The following is a 17,657-nucleotide window of genomic DNA, read 5'->3' on the forward strand; positions in this document are numbered from 1 at the left end:
CAATAGAGGCTCCATTATCTGATCGGGGATATCTATATCTGGTCATCGGCTGCTCTTAACCATGGAGGCATCTTTGTTCGAGTCGAAAGTCTATGTTGTAACTGGGGGCGCCGCGGGCATCGGTCTGGCCACTGTGGTGCAGTTGGTGCAGCACGGCGCGAATGTGCACGCCCTGGACGTTGTCGTCGACGAGCCCGAAGCCTTGACGGCGCTGGCACGTGGCGGTCGATTGACGTACCACCAGGTTGACGTGCGCAGTCGGGACCGATGCCACGAGATCTTCGAGGGCATCGTTCGGAAGCACGGCCAGGTGGACGGGGTGGTCAACGCGGCCGGCATCTGTCCGCTGGAGGGCGAGCTGCCGGGCGACGACTTGTACGAGAGCTGCTACGACGTCAACGTGCGCGGGACCTGGATCGTAGGCACCGAGGGACTGGCCCAGATGAAGAAGCAGGGCTCGGGCAGCGTGGTCAACATCGGCAGCACGTCCAGCCTCGTCGGCGTGGCACGCCTGCCACTGTACACCTCCACCAAGCACGCCGTGCTGGGCCTGACCCGAAGCTGGGCCCTCGACTTTGCCAAATACGGGGTGCGTGTTAACATGGTTGCTCCAGGTACGGACAGTCTCCTTCTGACCGCTCGAGTCCCCGTCCCAATGCGAGTCCGGTCGAGCTAGTGGTGACTCGGAACCCGCCAGCTGACCTGTTGCACTGTCTCATCCACCTAGGCCCGACCGATACCGCCATGTCGCGTAGTCCATTGCAGACCGTCATGGGGCCCAAGTTTGGAGGAAACAAGACCGACGATGAGCTCCTGGACATCATCGCCAAGGGTATCCCGCTGGGCAGACTGGGCAAGCCGGACGACATTGCGAACGCCGTCTTGTTCCTGCTGAGTGGCCTTTCCTCGTTCATCACGGGTCAGATTCTTCCCGTCAGCGGAGGGTATCAGTCATAGTCCAGGTCAACCGACCCCTGAACTCTTGGGGTCAGCTAGAAGTTCCAATGCATGATTGATTCCGAGCGTGCCCAGGGGCCCTGGCCCATGCATGATACACACCTGTCGGTCTTTCCGGCTGGGGGATTCGTCTATTTCCATGTTCTGACTTCCAACTTCCATCTTCCATCTTCATTCCTGACCCGCCTCTGGGTCCATAGTTTCGGAATAGATGTTCATGTTGATGGTGCTGGCAGACAGCCCGTAGCCCTCGTATAGGGGTGATTCCCCTTCATATACTCCAGACATACCTCTACAGATCCCCAGACTTCTCCACGGATCACTCCACCCCCATCTTTACCCCATTGATCTCCAGTTTCCACATAGTGCAGAACACGCAGCAATGGAGAAGACTCATTCTCCCCCCGACATCAACTACGTCGAGGACACGGCCAACGACAAAATTGACGATGGCCACAATGTGCCAATCGACCATGTCACTCCCACGGACGAAACGCCCGAAGAGTACAAACTGACGTTTGGGAAAATGATGGCCATCTTGGTAAGGCTTTGCTGCTGTTTTTTTGCGGTGTCGGATGATGGACACAGCTGACGAGGCGGCATACACAGTCGTTCCAACTCGGCTACTTCTCCGATACCTTGGTGGTCACCATGGTGTCCACACTGCTGCAGGTCATCAACCGCGACATCGGGCCCAGCAAGTCGTACGCCTGGATCATTACATCCATCACTGTCGTCGGCGCCGCCGTGGCCCCCGTGGTCGGGCGCTTTGGTGACATCTACGGCCGCCGCAATTTCCTCCTCGCTGGCAATGCTCTGGCCTTGGTGGGCACCGCAGTGGCCGCAACCGCCAAAACTGTCAACACTGCAATCGTCGGCGGCAGCTTCATTGGGGTAGCCACATCGATGCGCCAGCTGGCCTGGGCTTGCCTGGGAGAGATTGTGCCCAAGAGGGACCGTGGCCTGGCGTTTGGGTTCCTGCAGCAGAGTCTGGGAGCAGCCGCCGCATTCGGTCCAGTCATCGGTGAGTCCATCCCGCGCATCCTGAGTTTCTCTCCTCTCCTCTGCTCTGCGATCAATAAGGTAGCTGACGACAGCGACAGCCTACGGCTTCATCAACAATGGCTCGTGGAGGCCCGTGTACTGGCTGCCGTTCGCGCTCGATGCCACCTCGTTCATCCTGGTCTTCTTCTATTACCACCCCATGAACCAATATATTCATGAAGTGGGCAAAACCACCTGGGGCCAATTCCGGGAGACCGACTTCATCGGCACGTTCCTGTACATGTCTGGCGTGGTGGTCTTTCTGCTGGGCATCTCGTTTGGCGGCCAACTGTTTCCCTGGTACGCTGGAGCGTGTTATATGGCATGATGATATGATATACGGTAGCTAACTATGTGCTACAGGCGCTCCGCTGGCACCATCGTGCCCATTGTCTTGGGATTTGTCACCCTGGTCCTGTGTGGCATCTATGAGGCGTATGCTAAGCAGAAATATGCCATTTTCCCGCGCGAAGTCATCAGCAACTTCCGTGGCTTTACCGTCTTGCAGATCGCCACCTTTCTGCTCGGCATGCTCTACTACTCCATCGCCGTCTTGTGGCCGGCACAGGTCCAAGCCCTGTATGCCACGTCCAACCTCAATATTGGCTGGTACGCCGCGGCCGGTGGCTTGTCCAGTATCATCTTCTGCCCCATCTTTGGCATCTTGCAGAAAAAGCTCCCTCACTCCAGGTGGCAACTGCTGGTCTACACCGGATGTATGACCATCTGCTGCGGCTGTCTGGCTACTTCAACCCCGGCTTCCCACGTCAGCTCGACTGTTCTGGTCGCCTTGTCCTTTGCCTTTGTATCTGCCGTGTCCATTTTCGCCACGGCCATGGTCCAGCTCAATGTCAAGCACGAACACATCGGCGTGGCATCCGGCTTGACCGTGACCATGCGGACTCTGGGCGGCGCCGTGGCGACCACGATCTACCTGACCATTCTCAACAACAAGCTCGTTTCCAATCTCCCGAAATACGTCGCCACCCCGTTGGCCGAGGACGGAGTGGCTCTCTCGCTCATTCCGGATGTCATCGTCGCCCTCACGTCCGGTGACGCGACCAGTCCCGTCCTGGCCCAGCTGTCTCCCAAGGCGCTCTTGGACGCCGTCACGGGGTTGAAAGGGGCGTATGCTAATGCCTTTCGACTCGTGTATCTGGTCTCGATTGCCTTTGGCGTCATCGGCACCTTCACTGTGGCATTTGCCGCGGACGTGGACCATCAGATGACCCGCAAGGTCGACGTAACGCTCGCCGAGGGTGCCCATATCAGGGTCCAGACAGACACCGGTGAGGGCCACATCATCGGTCGCGAGAGCCACGAGGAGAAGGGTGTCAGGGTGTGAAAAGGAGGAAGCAACAAGGAGGAAAGAGGACTGTAAGCATGGGTATTGAGGACCGACGCGTAGCCTAGTAGTCTCGCCTGAAGCCACAGCGTCCACCGAGGTCCAGAATGGTTTACAGTGAGCAGAGACAGTGATTCCGTTCGAGGGCGTTTCACCAGGTTGTACTCATCCAATAGTCAGAATCAAATGCCATTCCACCACCCCCGAAAGGCTGGTCGTTCCCTGCCGGCGTCGGGAGATGACTCAGAGGGAAAAGTAGATGCGGGTGTTCATTCAGGCCTTGAGCGGCACCATCGTCGCCGTTGCCGTTAGGCACTTCGTTTGGAAGGTCCGGCAACGCTGACTGATTGGTGAAGTTGGTTCCATTGCTCTGGGACACAATGATGAAGTCGGCCATCTTGATGACCCCGTGGAAGCGTTGCAACAGGCGACGCGCCAGGTCAAAGTCACGCGCGATTTCTTGCAGTAGCTGGACCGCTTCTTTCCACGAGGCCACCGCTTCCGCCCGGAGCAGGGGCAGAGTTTCCTCCTTGACGACGATGCAGCTCAACGGCGTGATCACTCCCACCAGGTAAATGGTGGAGAAGTAGCGGTCGGTGGGATCGGCCGACGTGCGCAGAGAGTCTTTCAGGGTCGCAATGGAGCTTTGAGCAATCTTGACCACCTCGTCGGCCATGGTGTTGTCAAAGCTGAATCGCGACATGGTATCTTGTCGGATGCGCAGTCGCATTGCATTCATGCGCTGATCAGGGGGCTCGTGTCAGTGTTTCGCCTGCTTGACGGAATGGAATTGCAAAAAAGAGAAGGAAAGGAACATACGACGCGGTACATGACTTTTTGGCGCCACACGTACGGCTCCAGCCGGCCTCGGTTGGCGTTACTACGCTCCGTCTTCCATTGCAGTTGCGGGTGCACGGCGTTGACCTGATCAAGGATCTTACGGTCCAGGGCCGCGATTTGAGCCTCCGAAACCGGTTTGACGGCGCGCATGTGGAGCATCCCATCCCACACGTCGCCGCACAGCTCGGCCCATTTGATGATGGCGACAAAGTAGGGCACGAACGAAAGCTCTGGCGTCTCCTCGGGCAGCGGTCGATTCGGGAACAGGCCTCGGTCGTCCAGAGCCGGAGGGGTGTCGACACAGAAGTCGCACTGGCGAAGAGTCGGCGGCAGCCCACAGCTGAGTGCCACTGCGCGCTCGAGCGTGAAGAGGGAGTAGAAGACGCGTTGGCGCATGATTGTCTCGAAGGGGTCGGCCCCCTGGCCTGCCCATCGGGACTGGTCATGCAGCCCCAGCTGCATGCAGATCCTCACGGCGGTCGCCATCATGTCGTAGGCCTGGTTGTACCGCTCCAGGTACATCAGGTATCGGGCCTTCAGCAGCAGGCATTGGATCGTCATCAGATTCGCCTTGCCCTTCCAAATCAGGTCCTGGAGAATGCTGTCCGCGGTGCAGAACTCGCGCCAGCCAAAGATGGCGTCCGAGTCGGAGCAGTCGCCGATCAGGATCTCGACTTCGGCCTGGATCAGATTGACGAGCGCCAGCAGCTGCGCGTGGTCGAGTTCGCTCAGTCCACGGCCTTGGTCGAACACAAAGTTGTCGAACTGGGCTCGAAACTGGTTCTCATTGAGGAGCGGGTGGAGGGGATTGAGACGCCGGAAGAATATGTCGAAGGCCGGCCTGAAGGATGCGCCGTTGTTCATTCTCACCTCGCGTTCCGCCTGAAATGGATCGACGTCCTTGATCATGACAGGACTGGGTCCCGGTGGCAGAAAGCCTTCCAGCACGCCAGGATCGTCATGTGTCGGGTCTTCCTGCCTCGATGCTTCCTCCTGCGACAGCACCTCGGGGACTGGCAGGGGTCCATATTCGTCCTGCAGCGGCATGGAGCTCTCCAGCCCATATTCGACCATGTCATGGCTCGGCAGCCCTGAGAAGTCATTTTGGGCCACAGGCTCAGGGGCAGGCGCAGGGGCCGACTCCTTGATCTGTTCAGGCTCGTTGAGAGCTGTCTGGCTGGAGGCAGAGTGGCTTGGGGCGGCCGAGTGGGGGTCAGCCACCGTCTCTCCTCCTGACTTCTTCGACGTTGTCACTGCGGTTCTCAGCTGCGAATAGTGACGCTCGAGGCTGGACAGCCGGGCGGTCATGCTGATCACGTGGTTGGAGAGCTCGACGGTGGTCGCATCGTCCTCAAAGGACTGCCAACTGCAGCAACTCCAGACATCAGCATCCGCTTGTGGCCAGACTCCTTGGACCAAGGGCATGGAGCGGGTTGCATCTCCTACCGTTGAGCCCGTGGGCTATGGCTTTGATTCCCATCCGCCCGCCGTTTCCGGCGCCTGTCCGTGTACAGGCAGGTTTCCCCGGCTTTGCTGCATTCGGCACAGGTGGCCCCACCGCTGCACTGTGTTGGTCAGGGTCAGCGGAAGACTGCAGGCACAAGACAAGACAGCATCGGGGAGCTCACCTTGACCTTTCTCTTGCGACAATTGATGCTAGATCCACGTCAGCCCCAAGCACAACGACCGACGGCGGCAGTGCGAGTGCGAGCCAAACAACGTACCAGGCCTGGGGGATGTAGCCGCTTCGCTTCTTACGCGTGGGAGCCGGGCTGGGCTGGGGAGTCTTGCCACGGCTACTACTGGGGGCCGCTGAGGGCCGGAATCCGTCGTCGTCGTCCTCGACCAGGTCCGTCATCACTGCAGCAAACGAAGAGTCGGCGAGTCTCGCGTGGCATGGGAGGAGTGCCAGAGGAATCCGGAATACTCGAGCCTCCCTTTTGTTCAGAATTCAGAGGAGATGGCACAGGTGGAGGCGGGCAAGGTGAAAGGCTGGCGGTCTTAATCTTAATGTAATTCCGAGCTGGACAAGCGGAGAGGCGGGGAAGAGTCAGGGGCCATGGGGCTTAGGAGGAAAAGTCCTTGGATCTGGGGAATTTGACCCACGAGAGCTGCTACAGTCAACCAGTAAACCTCGGTTGATTAGTACATACGATGACCCCAATACAATTTAGGTTAGGCGCCAGATTCTTCGGATTTCTACGTGTTTGTCTCCCCGCCTGTCGATCTCTTGTGTCATATTCATATTCGCGACTGCCTGGGGTGGAGAGCTGGGCCCGGTGGTAAGATGAACGGATCCAGCTCTCTCGTGTTCACCAGGTGTGGTCCCAGGTGGTCGAGGTCAACCACGCCTAACAGGCGCATCGATGTCTCTAACTCATCGCTCAATACTAAGGCAAGGAAGTACCTAGATGTCAGCAGTCTGTTCGAACCCACGGACCGGACGGGTTCAATGCCTTACTCTGAATGGCCTTGCACACTCCTGCTGTGCCGTGTGCACTTAGGGCGTACAGAAAAGGTCGCCCTAGTCCAACCCCTCTCGCCCCCAGACACAACGCTTTGATTATATCAGTTGCCCGGCTGACGCCGCCGTCCACCAGCACCTCGCATTGCTGCAGGACGTGAGGACACAGATTCCGGATCTCCAACAGCGTCCTCAGCGCACTCGGGGCCGAGTCAAGTTGCCGTCCGCCATGGTTGCTGAGGTAGATGCGCTTGATGCCACTCTCGCAAGCTAGATGCGCATCTTCGGCTGTGGCGATGCCTTTGAGCCCGAACGACTCGTCGTCTCCCCAGGCCTCCCGTATCCACGCGAGCTCATTCCAGTCCAGCGTAGAGGAGTAGGGGCCTCGGAGCACAAACACCTCGTCGGTAGATGACCGTTGTAAGCTCTGCTGTATGCCTTCTGCCGTCACGGGAGGAGGAGGCCTCGGGCCTTGTGTCTCCAGCGCCTGTTCGGCCTTGTACCTATCGTCGTCCTCGCGTTTACCCACCACCGGCGTGTCGACGGTCACAAGCAGAGCGGTGAAGCCCAGCTGTTTCGCACGGACGATGGACGCTAATGTCTCGCTCTTCTTCTTTTTGACATACAGCTGGAGACAGAGACAGCCCCTTCCTTTCGCCCCCTGCATGCTCTCGGCGAGATCCTCCATAGAGACCGACGCGGCATTGCTGACGACAAAGGGTATGTTATAGGCTGAGGCTCCGCGAGACAAGCACAGCTCACCATCTGGGTGCCCAAGTCTGGCCAGGGCTGCTGGCGCGATGAACAACGGAAGGTTGCTGTGGTGTCCGAGAAGCTTGCGCTGCATGTTCACGCGCTGAACATTCCTGAGCACGCGAGGTCGGAACAAGATTCGTTCCCAGTCTTGACGGTTCAGCCTGAACGAGTGTAGATTCTCCGAGGCGGATGAATAATACGTCCAGGCCCGTTTACTGAGCACGGCCTTGGCTGCTTTTTCAAAGTCATCGAGACAGAGACAAAGATCCAAGGGTATCGACGTGGTAGCTGCCTCAGGCTTTGACTTTGTGACAGCAACGCCTCCGACCGACTGGGGATCCAATTCGCCCAAATGCTTGTCTAGTAACCGATCATTAACCCCAAAGTCATCGAGTGTCTACGTAAAATGATTCTCACCAGGTGGAAGTTCTTTCTCAATCGTCCCTGGCGGATGAACTGGCAGATATTCCTCCGTGGCATCCTACCAGCCATCAGTATGATATCCTAGTCTCGCTCGTCCCGGGGGGCGGCAGGTCGGGGCCGGCTTCTTCACCTTGCCACCATAACGTAGAATGATGCTGGAGCCGCCCGGATGTTCCTCCAGGAAATCGGTCACATCGTACACCTGGCCTTGAATGATCACCCAGCAGGACTCTCGAGTGTTGTGCTGGGCGATATCACTGGCCTTCAACATTCTGCTGCCTCTCTGGAAGGCCACCAAGGCTGTGGTGCAATATAAGGTCGCTTGTCTGCAACGTTTTGTGTGGTACCTGTTACTCTTACCTATGAAAGGCCTAACTGACGAATCAACACCAGGTCTGTGATTCCGGACTGTAACTAGGGCCGTTGTTGCATGTGACTGGCTGTCGGAATTGAACGGCGTCTGTATACCGGCCGGAATTCGGGTTTGCCACCCCTACCATTGGGTCGACTGGGTAAGGCGAAGTATAGTAAAGTTATATTTGTGAAGACAACACCATCAAATCAAGAATGCCAAAGACAGACAATTACTCGAGAAACAGCAGTACTGAAAAAAGCAAACCATCAATCTACTTTCACCGCAATGGGCAGCGCAGGAGAACCGGGCTTTCAAGTCAAACAGGTTCACCCAACCTTCGCCTGCGAGATTCAAGGCCTCGATCTGTCACAGGGCATTACAGACGACCAGTTCAACCAGGTCAGGGATCTCGTTCACGAATATGGCGTCGTTGTCATCCGAAAGGCGAATTTCCCCGACGACCTAGCCCATATTGAATTCTCGAAAAGGTTTGGCGACATTGAAAAGAGCAAATATCGCAGCGCCCACATGAGGCCACTCCCGTACCCAGAGATCTTCGACATCTCCAACCTCGACGAGAACGGCGAGGTCGTCACCCACAGCAACGAAAGAAGAACGACGGCCATCCGCGGAAATGCCTTATGGCACGCCGACGGCTCCTTCAACCCACGCCGCACGTACATCTCGTGCCTCCGGGCCGTCGAGCTGCCGCCGAAATCCACGGGCGGCCACACGGAATACGCTGATGCCCGGCAAGCCTACGACGACCTGCCCGAAGAGACCAAGGCCAAGATCAAAGACCTCGTGGCGATTCACTCCTTCTACCACAACCGCAAGACGGCCAACCCGGACTCGCCGCTGTTCAAAGACATCGAGGTCTTGGACATGCCGGTGTCTCGACACAAGCTGGTGACCAACCACGAGCCCAGTGGCCGCCACATGCTCTATGTGACCTCGTATGCACATTCCATCGAGGGCATGCCGCTTGAAGAAGGCCAGAAGTTGCTGAAAGAGCTGGCGGACCACTGCAAGCAGGAGAAGTACGTCTTTCAGCATCATTGGGAGAGTCCTGGCGACGTCGCCGTCTGGGATAATACCGCCGTGCTGCACCGTGCCACCACGGGCGCGTACGAGGGCAAATACCGCAGGGACATGAGAAGGACGTGTATCAATGACTCTGGACCCGAGGCGTATGGTCTGAACGACCCGGCGCTGGCAGCCAATCAGGCAAACTCTAGTTGAACCCGTGGCGGACTCTCCAAGACGTGGTTGCTGTTATATTTTATAGTTTACGAAAGCTTCCACACTTTGTACACCTTGACTGTGCTGCTTTGGATTTGAACTCTCGTAGTCAAGGCATCTAGACCTGTAGGACTGCGAGTGGACCTGACCATGAGAGATAAGTCATGTCTAGAAGATTGCAAGGACATTTGCAGGTCCAGCAATGCCCGTGGGGATGTTCAAAGGCATACTAGTCAGGAAGAACGAATACCGGCCCTGTCGAGCACACTCATCGCCCAGGTCTTCGAGGTTCCACATTTCACCTATGGGCATTCCCCAGCCTCCCAGCAAGACTTCGTGAAGGCTGACGCGCTCCAGGCCCCCCGGCTCCCCCTCCGGCTTGAATGGGAGACTTTCAAAGGCCACGCCGTCGCTGGCCACGGCACTGAAGCCAGTGTTCCACAGCCATTCCGCCACCTCCTTGGTAGTTGCCACACCTCCCAGCCGAGGCGGCGTGCGCATGGCCCAGTCCTTGCGTCCGGCTGCGTCGAGCGCGCTGTAGGCCTTGGTCCAGCCCGACCGGATGATGAGAATGTCTCCTTCTCGGAAGGTGGTGTGTTGAAATGCGGCGCACGCCTGGAGCTCGGCCAGCGAGATCTCATGGTTCTCGAGAAGGCCATACTCAATGTTGTTGGCCGTCGCGTACCGGAGGTAGTCCAACAGCACCCCCCGACCGGCGATTCCCTGCTTACACCAGAGGCCCAGGCCCAACTTCAAGCCCGCATCGGGACCCGATATCTCCGGGATGGTCACGCCGTTGTAGCAGATGTTTTCCTTCTGGTACCCGTAGTGTCGGAAGCCATCCCACTGCGTCGAGCACTGCGTGTTCATCTCAATGATATCGTCGTGCACATTGCGCGGGTGCTTGTGGATGATCTGGTGGTTGAATCCCATTCGGTTGTGTGACGGTGGCGACGGTATGTCCAGAGGCAGATTCAACCCGACTCGCTTGCCTGTCTTGATCTCCGCAGCCGCGCTGATGGTGCGTGCGTCGGTCAGCAGGTTGAGTGTCCCTAGTTCATCATCCGGCCCGTAGAGACCCCAGGCTGAGAATGGCGGATCTCCTGGACGCAACGGCAGTGAGGAGAAGGGTGGTCGTGTGGCGATCTCATCTTTTGTTGTGGAAGGTAGTGGTTTACCGCTCATACTGGCTGAAAATCTCGTCGTTCATTCGGTTCTAAACAAGGCCGTGACGCGCATTTAAAAATGTGTTTCGCGAAAACACAGATGCCGTCACCTCTTTAACAACAGATACAATGATCTCAGCCGAGCCTAGCCACTAAGAGCCCCGGTCTTACTCCCCAACCTAGCCCGATTTACGTACGATATGTTCGTGGACGGAATCGGAATCAGCCCTGGTTAGCATCGTGAATTGATTGCCCTCGAAGTCTAAAAGCACGCTGACTCCACGTGTCGCTGTCGACTTTGGCTGAATCGGCCTCCCAGATCCGTCAAGGGCGAGAAGAAGAAGATGGCTTCCCCCAGCAGCCCCCGGACGTCAAATGCGTGGATGTCCGAGGTCAACCCAGAGTTCAGCCCTCTGATCCCTGGGATCAACGAGGCTTTCAAGAAAATATGGACATACAAAGACATGGCAGAATTTCGTGGGAACTGGACTACGACTAGGGCAAGCTTTGCTCCCTACATTCCCTTGACTGGCTTCACGACGAGCCATCTCCAAGTGCGTGTCTCAGATGGCGCTGAGGTCGAAGTCCGCATCCTCCGGCCGACGAATTCCGAGAGCGAAGAACTGGCAATGCTCTTTGTGCTGCATGGTGGCGGCTGGGTGGTCGGCGGACATGACTCGGAGAGCTCCATGTCTCGAGCTGTCTGCGTCAAGAATCGCATGGTCGTGGTCAGCGTCGACTACCGCCGAGCACCAGAGCACCAGTTTCCCACTGCGCTGAATGACGGCTACGACGTCTTCAAATGGATCTGTGCAAATGCTTCAGCCCACAGCATCGACCCCTCGAGGATCATTCTGGCCGGCACCAGCGCTGGAGCGAACCTGATAGCCGCCTTGGCCATCAAACTCCGCGATGACAAACTCCTGGATGGCGTGTTGGGACAGGTGTTGAACCTCCCGGCTGTGTGCCACCCAGGCCACTTCCCACTGGGCAAGTTCGAGCTGAACAGCTACGAGCAGAACGCCGATGCACCGACGATCAATGGCCGGTCCATGCGATGGTTCTGGAACCAATACTGCCCTGATAGAGATAGAGGATCCGACCCTTTGGCGAGTCCGCTGCTAGCCAACGACCATGCTCAATTGCCTCCAGCGCTGATCCAGGTCGCGGGAATGGACGCATTACGGGACGAGGGCATTGCTTACGCCGGAGTCCTGGAAAAGGCCGGTGTCCCCGTAGAGTTGAAGACCTACCCCGGGCTTCCCCACGGATTTGTACTGGCCATCAGAATGGAAGTGGTCAACGACTACTATAAGGCAATGGTTGACTGGATTGCCAAAAGGCTGGAGGGATGATGCTAGGCGACTGCTCAGGCATGCGCCTTAGCCCCTAAGCCTCCTAAGCCTTCACCAGGCTCCTTAGCCATGCATACTGGGCGGGGGGTGCCTATTGGTGAAGTATGCACTAGGATCTTGGGGGAGATAATCGTGGAGAAGAACTGACGGCTGAGCTTTGTACCAGCCTGCCCCCTAAGAATTAAGAATTAGGGTTGTCATCTTTGAAATTCGCCAATACTATTGCTATCTGCGGACTGAGGTTGGCCCACTTCATTCCGTAGGTGTCTCCGAAGCCTTTTTCCGGTTTATACAGTAACTAGATGGAATGGACGATGGATCTGGTCATGGGCCTTGGACTTGCTCGCATCTCCAACCCCGCATCAAAGTGGGCTCAGAAATATCTGACCACTATTCGTACACATGCTTCCTTCCCATAGAGACCATTGTCACCCAGAACCCCAGGCTTAGGGGCCACGCCCCGCCGCCTCCTCTGGGCTTTCATTACCAATGGCGGATTTAAGCGGGATTATGTCTGAACCCCGCGGTTTCTGATTTGCAAGAGGGGTGCCGGGGGTGGCACGGTCTATGACAACCGATCTAACTTCCGAGGAAGTCCCAGAACTCGGTCTACTGCGGAGCCCACCCCCAGAAGAAGACTTGTTCTGAGATTCTAGCACCACATTTTCAAGCGAGGCTCCATAGCAGGTAGGCAGAAAGCATCACGGACGAGAGAAGTCTGCAGATATAGAGTGACCTGATCATCGAGACGAAAGAAAGAAAGTGCTGCAAAGAAGAAAGCCACCATCACGACCAATGGCAGCACCAAATGGCACACCCAGTAACTCGCTCGTCGATATCGAGAAGCCCCCCAGCTCAATTTTCCTGAATAACGAGGTGAGTTGTGCATGATATAACATCCAGCTCCTTCCCTAGTCGAGAATCCCTAGTGATTGAGTTTATTCCAAGTTTGTGCAAGGGCAAGGAGATGTGCTGCCCCTGTTCAACCCCAAAGATGGAAAGAAGATACCTGTCGAGGTACGTGCCGCCACAGAAGAGGACGTCGACAAAGCCGTCCGTAATGCCCGCGAAGCATTCGAGACAGGACCCTGGTCGAAATGGACCGGGGAGCAGAGAATGAAAGCTCTGACGAAGCTGGCGGACCTGGTGGACGAGAATGGACCGGCCATTGCGTACTTGGAGAGCCTCTGCTCAGGTAGACCGCTCAGTATGCTCCTAGGAGAAATCCCGAGGGTCAGCAGCACATTCAGATGTGAGTGAACTGCTGGACATAGTCCTCTCTAGTCCTGGTCCTGCCGCTAACCCGCCATTATCTTCTGTGTAGACTATGCCGGCTGGGCAGACAAGCTCAAGGGGGACTCATATCCGGCCGAGGACGGTTTCTACAAAATCGTGCGAAAAGAGCCCTTGGGGGTGTGCTGTGGGATCACGGCATGGAACGCCTCGCTGATGTTTTGCTCATGGAAGAGCGGGCCTGCGCTTGCGACCGGCAACACCGTCATCATGAAGCCGTCGGAGAAATCATTCCTGGGGACTCTCGCCATCGCCAGCCTGGTCCAGGCCGCTGGGTTCCCTCCCGGTGTCTTCCAAGTCCTGGTGGGTGACGGGAAAGTGGGATCCTTACTGTCCAGCCATATGGATATCGACAAAATATCCTTCACCGGCTCCACCGCGACGGGCAAGAGGATCCAAGACGCCGCCACCAAGAGTAATCTGAAGAGAGTGACCTTGGAGCTCGGCGGCAAGAGTCCAGCCCTCGTGTTCGACGACGCCGATCTTGACAAGGCGCTTTTCTGGGTCACCCTGGGCATCACCGTGAACACAGGTCAGGTGTGTGCCGCGACCTCCCGCCTCTTCGTGCAGAAGTCCATTGCCGATGCCTTCTTGGAAAAGGTCAAGGCTAGCCTGGGAGCCATGTCTCAGGCCTTGGGCGGCGATCCGCAGGATACAGCCACCCACTACGGCCCGGTGGTTGATGCACAGCAGTTCCAGAAAGTGACCGACTTTATCAACGAAGGGAAGAAGCGAACGAAAGTCCTGACTGGGGGCCAAGAATATCAGAAAGAAGGCTATTACATTGCTCCCACGGTCTTTTTGGACCCTGAACCAGATGAGAAGATCTGGAGGGAAGAGATTTTTGGCCCGGTCTTGTGTGTCAAGACGTTTGAGACCGAAGAGGAGGCCATCCAATTGGCGAACGACACCCAGTACGGACTGAGCAGTAAGTCAGAGCTAGAGCTTACCACGAGAATGGCATGGAAAAGAACACTGACACCATGTCCGCAGGTGCCATCTTCACGAGTGACATAGCTCGCGCGCTGAGGCTGGCCAGCAGCGTGCGCACAGGTACTGTCAATGTCAACTGCAATCTCATGGTCGGCAACCAGGCCCCGATGGGCGGGTTTCGGTATGTCCAGCCAGGCTCTGCCCTGGATCTGAGTGACTGTGTTGAAATGTTGAAATGCTAACCCTGTCAGATCGAGTGGTGTTGGTCGTGAGCTGGGAGAATATGGCTTGGCGCAATACACCGAAACCAAGACGATTTGGATCAGGTAAGGCGAACTGCTTTCGCCTCCCTTGGGTGGTTCGATGCTGACGCGGTCACTACAGTATGCGATGAGCCGACCCCCTGCTTTGTTACACCCAGCATCCGTATCCAGAGCACGCGACCAAGTAAAGAGGCGTCTCAACACCTGTGAACATCTCAGCTTCCAGAGGGCGAAGCAGCGGTATCAGCGCGTGGATGGGACGGCTCTCTGGCGACCATGGAGAGTAGCGAGGCGAACACGTCCAGCATAGGGGTTTTCTATATTGCTCTATAGTTGAGCCAACAATGGACAAGCCACAAGACAGCAGAGGATATCTCGTCCTCGTCGGCACCTCTTTGCCCGGTCTATGATGTTGCAATGGTGCCTCTTGCCTCTCGCGGCTTTCTCATAACACGCTAGTCAAGTTAATGCAGGATGCGTAAAACTAACTGTCCACAAGGCTGAAGACGAAAGGAAAGGAAGCAGCACGTGCACAGTAGGCACGTGCACGCACCTAGGCGCTTGGCATCAAAGTCACCTGACAGCTGACTAACTCTGACAGCCGGAGAAGAATGAATGTCATCTTTTTCCTGTCGGACTTTCCCATGTCCCACGTCCCATGTGCCCCGCCTTCCGGTCCCCCTCTGTGAGAGATCCATAGCTGATGTCCAGTCCGGATAGCTAGAGTGGTTCCTGATGGATGAGGGCCATGTCTACACACAAATTTCTTGCACCCGAGGCCGAGGTAGGCGCTGGACCGCGTCGCGTGAACGGAATTGAACGCTCGCGTGCTAGCCAGCAACACCAACACCACTCCTAGAGGCCAAGGCGGCTACAGGGTCCTTTCCTTGGCCTTGTTGGACTGCTCCGGTTTACCTCTTGTCTTGAAACTCTATTGAAACAGCCGAAGCTCAGACATAGCTTCGAAGAGTGCTGACCTCACATCAAGCATCTTGGAATCACCTGCGATTACTGTTGCTGACACTTTAGTGATGGGTTCTTCGAGTCCACGAAGGCCGGTGCGCATTGCAAACTGCTCGGGGGCAGCAGGTTTGTATCTCCTTTGACCGGGCAGATGTACCTGTACCTGACTAACTCCGGCCAGTTGATCCCCCCGAGTTTATGCTCTGGCAGGCTCAAAACGGGCCCGTGGATGCGATTACGGGCGACTATCTTGCGGGTGCGTGAGCCATGTCCACTGAAGCGTTGCAGATACATACACTCATTTAACATTGTTGGCGCCTGTCGGAGCTGAGCTGACCATCCGAAGAGGTAAACCTCGCGGAGAATGCAGAGAAATATGCAGCAGGCACTCACCCGGGGTGGGTAGAAACCGCCTTGGGAGGCATCAAACTGAGCCTCGACGTAATCAACGAGAAGAAGATCAAGGTCGTGCTCGATGGCGGCGCTCTGAATCCCAAGGGCCTTGCGCTGGAAGTACAGAAGATGGTGACTGAAGTTGCGCCGCTTCGCCCTGGCAAGATACTGACCAAGGATTAGATCCGAGAAAAGGGATACGATCTTAAGGTAGCGTATGTCTACGGCGATGACTTGCTGCCCAGAGTCAACGAGATTCTCGACCCCCAAAAAGGACTACTGGCCCATCTCGACCATGAGAATGACAGCGTCAAGCTGGCCAAGGACACCGACAACTTCCTGGGAGATCCCACAAAGCCCATTGTGAGCGCAAATGCTTACCTTGGATCCCGCGCCATAGCCCTGGGGCTGTCTCAAGGCGCGGACATCATTTTGTGTAGGTACTCCCTCTGCAAATCTCATCCCTGGACGTTATGCTGAGCCAGATTCAGGTGGACGAGTCTCGGATGCGTCGCCAGTGATTGGCTTGGCCCGATGGTGGCATGGGTGGTCCGAAACGGACTTTGATGAGCTCGCCGGCTCCCTCATTGCCGGCCACTTGATTGAGTGCTCGGCCTACGTATGCTCCGCTCCGAATGGTCAGATGTTGCTGGGGAAGTTATGCTAAGATCAGACAGGCCACTGGCGCAAACTTCTCCGGCTTCGAGGCCTATCCAAACGAGGAGCTGATCAACATCGGTCTTCCCGTGGTGGAGGTCCTCCACAATGGCGAGTGCGTCTTGACCAAGCACGACGCCCTTAATGGCTTCGTCACCGAGGACACTGCGCGGTCACAGCTGCTGTATGAAATTCAGGGCAGTGTCTACCTCAACAGTGATGTCAAAGCGGACCTCACGGACGTCTCCATCAAGCAGGTGGGCAAGGACCGTGTGCACGTGTCCGGAATCAAAGGCCGGCCCCCTCCTTCGACCACCAAGCTAGGGGTGTTCTACCAGGGAGGATATCAGTGCGAATTCACCCAAAGCGCCACCGGGACACGTGCTTCGATCCGGAAGAAGTTCGAGCTGGTCGAGCTGCAGATCAGGGACCGCCTGACGAAGCAAGGCAAACTGGATGACTTTGACGTCCTCCTGTTCCAGCATATTGGCGTCCCCGAAGAAAACCCCTCTAGCCAGCTAGCAGGCACCGCGCAGATTCGTGTCTTCGCCCAAGCGCAACAGCAGGCGACGCTGTATCTCCTCCTCCGGGCGTTGATGTGGCACGGCATGCAGCACTTTTCCGGCGCACATGGTTCCATGGACTTCCGTACTGCACTGCCTCGGCCGTATCTGGGCTACTACCCGGCCATACTGGAGCAATCTCTACTGGATGAGGGGGTCTTTGTGCTGAGCAAGGATGCTACGGCCGATAATCTCCAGGGCGTCAACCACTCAGCAGGCCACAACTCAGTGACGGAGCCGGTGGGCAGACGCGCCAATTATGAGCCCACCAACCCCGTGCCCTTGGCTTCCTTTAGTGAGACACAGACTCTGCCGCTGGGGACGATCGTGCAAGGGCGCTCCGGTGACAAAGGGGCCAACGTCAACCTCGGACTCTTTGTGCAGACCGACGAGGAATGGGACTGGCTCCGAAGCCTGCTGACCTCGGACCAGTTGAAGAAGCTGATCGGCCTGGACTGGAAGGACGAATACGCGATCGAGCGAGTGGAGCTGCCCAAGATCAAGGCGGTGCATTTTGTCGTCTACGGCCCGTTGCATCGTGGCATCAGCAGCTCGCCGTTGTTGGATGGGCTTGGAAAGGGATTCGCCGACTACATTCGAGCCAAGTACGTGGATGTGCCGGTGAAGTTCCTGAAAAAGTGATAT

The 17,657-nt window shown here is 56.8% G+C and overlaps 10 protein-coding genes across 10 annotated transcripts; 6 read left to right on the forward strand and 4 right to left on the reverse strand.

Moving 5' to 3' along the window:
• Positions 1 to 61: 61 nt before the first annotated feature.
• Positions 62 to 957, forward strand: A1O3_03227 (uncharacterized protein; the record flags this gene model as incomplete). Its single annotated transcript, XM_007733365.1, has 2 exons — positions 62 to 614; positions 728 to 957. 2 exons carry the CDS (start codon positions 62 to 64, stop codon positions 955 to 957), a joined length of 783 nt encoding a protein of 260 aa, XP_007731555.1.
• A 382-nt stretch (positions 958 to 1,339) lies between these two features.
• Positions 1,340 to 3,346, forward strand: A1O3_03228 (uncharacterized protein; the record flags this gene model as incomplete). The annotated part of the gene is made up of 4 exons (XM_007733366.1): positions 1,340 to 1,498; positions 1,546 to 1,981; positions 2,061 to 2,301; positions 2,365 to 3,346. 4 exons carry the CDS (start codon positions 1,340 to 1,342, stop codon positions 3,344 to 3,346), a joined length of 1,818 nt encoding a protein of 605 aa, XP_007731556.1.
• A 151-nt stretch (positions 3,347 to 3,497) lies between these two features.
• Positions 3,498 to 4,049, reverse strand: A1O3_03229 (uncharacterized protein; the record flags this gene model as incomplete). The annotated part of the gene is made up of 1 exon (XM_007733367.1): positions 3,498 to 4,049. The coding sequence occupies one exon, from the start codon at positions 4,047 to 4,049 to the stop codon at positions 3,498 to 3,500; it is 552 nt and encodes a 183-aa protein (XP_007731557.1).
• Positions 4,050 to 4,081: 32 nt separating this feature from the next.
• A1O3_03230 (uncharacterized protein) lies at positions 4,082 to 5,611 on the reverse strand (the record flags this gene model as incomplete). Its single annotated transcript, XM_007733368.1, has 1 exon — positions 4,082 to 5,611. The coding sequence occupies one exon, from the start codon at positions 5,609 to 5,611 to the stop codon at positions 4,082 to 4,084; it is 1,530 nt and encodes a 509-aa protein (XP_007731558.1).
• An 816-nt stretch (positions 5,612 to 6,427) lies between these two features.
• On the reverse strand, positions 6,428 to 8,100 carry A1O3_03231 (uncharacterized protein; the record flags this gene model as incomplete). Its single annotated transcript, XM_007733369.1, has 4 exons — positions 6,428 to 6,576; positions 6,648 to 7,766; positions 7,824 to 7,887; positions 7,960 to 8,100. The coding sequence occupies 4 exons, from the start codon at positions 8,098 to 8,100 to the stop codon at positions 6,428 to 6,430; spliced, it is 1,473 nt and encodes a 490-aa protein (XP_007731559.1).
• Positions 8,101 to 8,469: 369 nt separating this feature from the next.
• On the forward strand, positions 8,470 to 9,426 carry A1O3_03232 (uncharacterized protein; the record flags this gene model as incomplete). Its single annotated transcript, XM_007733370.1, has 1 exon — positions 8,470 to 9,426. One exon carries the CDS (start codon positions 8,470 to 8,472, stop codon positions 9,424 to 9,426), a length of 957 nt encoding a protein of 318 aa, XP_007731560.1.
• Positions 9,427 to 9,594: 168 nt separating this feature from the next.
• On the reverse strand, positions 9,595 to 10,611 carry A1O3_03233 (uncharacterized protein; the record flags this gene model as incomplete). The annotated part of the gene is made up of 1 exon (XM_007733371.1): positions 9,595 to 10,611. One exon carries the CDS (start codon positions 10,609 to 10,611, stop codon positions 9,595 to 9,597), a length of 1,017 nt encoding a protein of 338 aa, XP_007731561.1.
• A 325-nt stretch (positions 10,612 to 10,936) lies between these two features.
• Positions 10,937 to 11,947, forward strand: A1O3_03234 (uncharacterized protein; the record flags this gene model as incomplete). The annotated part of the gene is made up of 1 exon (XM_007733372.1): positions 10,937 to 11,947. The coding sequence occupies one exon, from the start codon at positions 10,937 to 10,939 to the stop codon at positions 11,945 to 11,947; it is 1,011 nt and encodes a 336-aa protein (XP_007731562.1).
• A 795-nt stretch (positions 11,948 to 12,742) lies between these two features.
• Positions 12,743 to 14,503, forward strand: A1O3_03235 (uncharacterized protein; the record flags this gene model as incomplete). The annotated part of the gene is made up of 5 exons (XM_007733373.1): positions 12,743 to 12,823; positions 12,896 to 13,199; positions 13,272 to 14,168; positions 14,234 to 14,354; positions 14,425 to 14,503. 5 exons carry the CDS (start codon positions 12,743 to 12,745, stop codon positions 14,501 to 14,503), a joined length of 1,482 nt encoding a protein of 493 aa, XP_007731563.1.
• Positions 14,504 to 15,597: 1,094 nt separating this feature from the next.
• A1O3_03236 (uncharacterized protein) lies at positions 15,598 to 17,654 on the forward strand (the record flags this gene model as incomplete). Its single annotated transcript, XM_007733374.1, has 5 exons — positions 15,598 to 15,655; positions 15,746 to 15,924; positions 15,976 to 16,228; positions 16,284 to 16,411; positions 16,470 to 17,654. 5 exons carry the CDS (start codon positions 15,598 to 15,600, stop codon positions 17,652 to 17,654), a joined length of 1,803 nt encoding a protein of 600 aa, XP_007731564.1.
• Positions 17,655 to 17,657: the final 3 nt, after the last annotated feature.

This window comes from Capronia epimyces (assembly GCF_000585565.1).
Source record: "Capronia epimyces CBS 606.96 chromosome Unknown aczIQ-supercont1.2, whole genome shotgun sequence".
Lineage (NCBI taxonomy): Eukaryota > Fungi > Ascomycota > Eurotiomycetes > Chaetothyriales > Herpotrichiellaceae > Capronia > Capronia epimyces.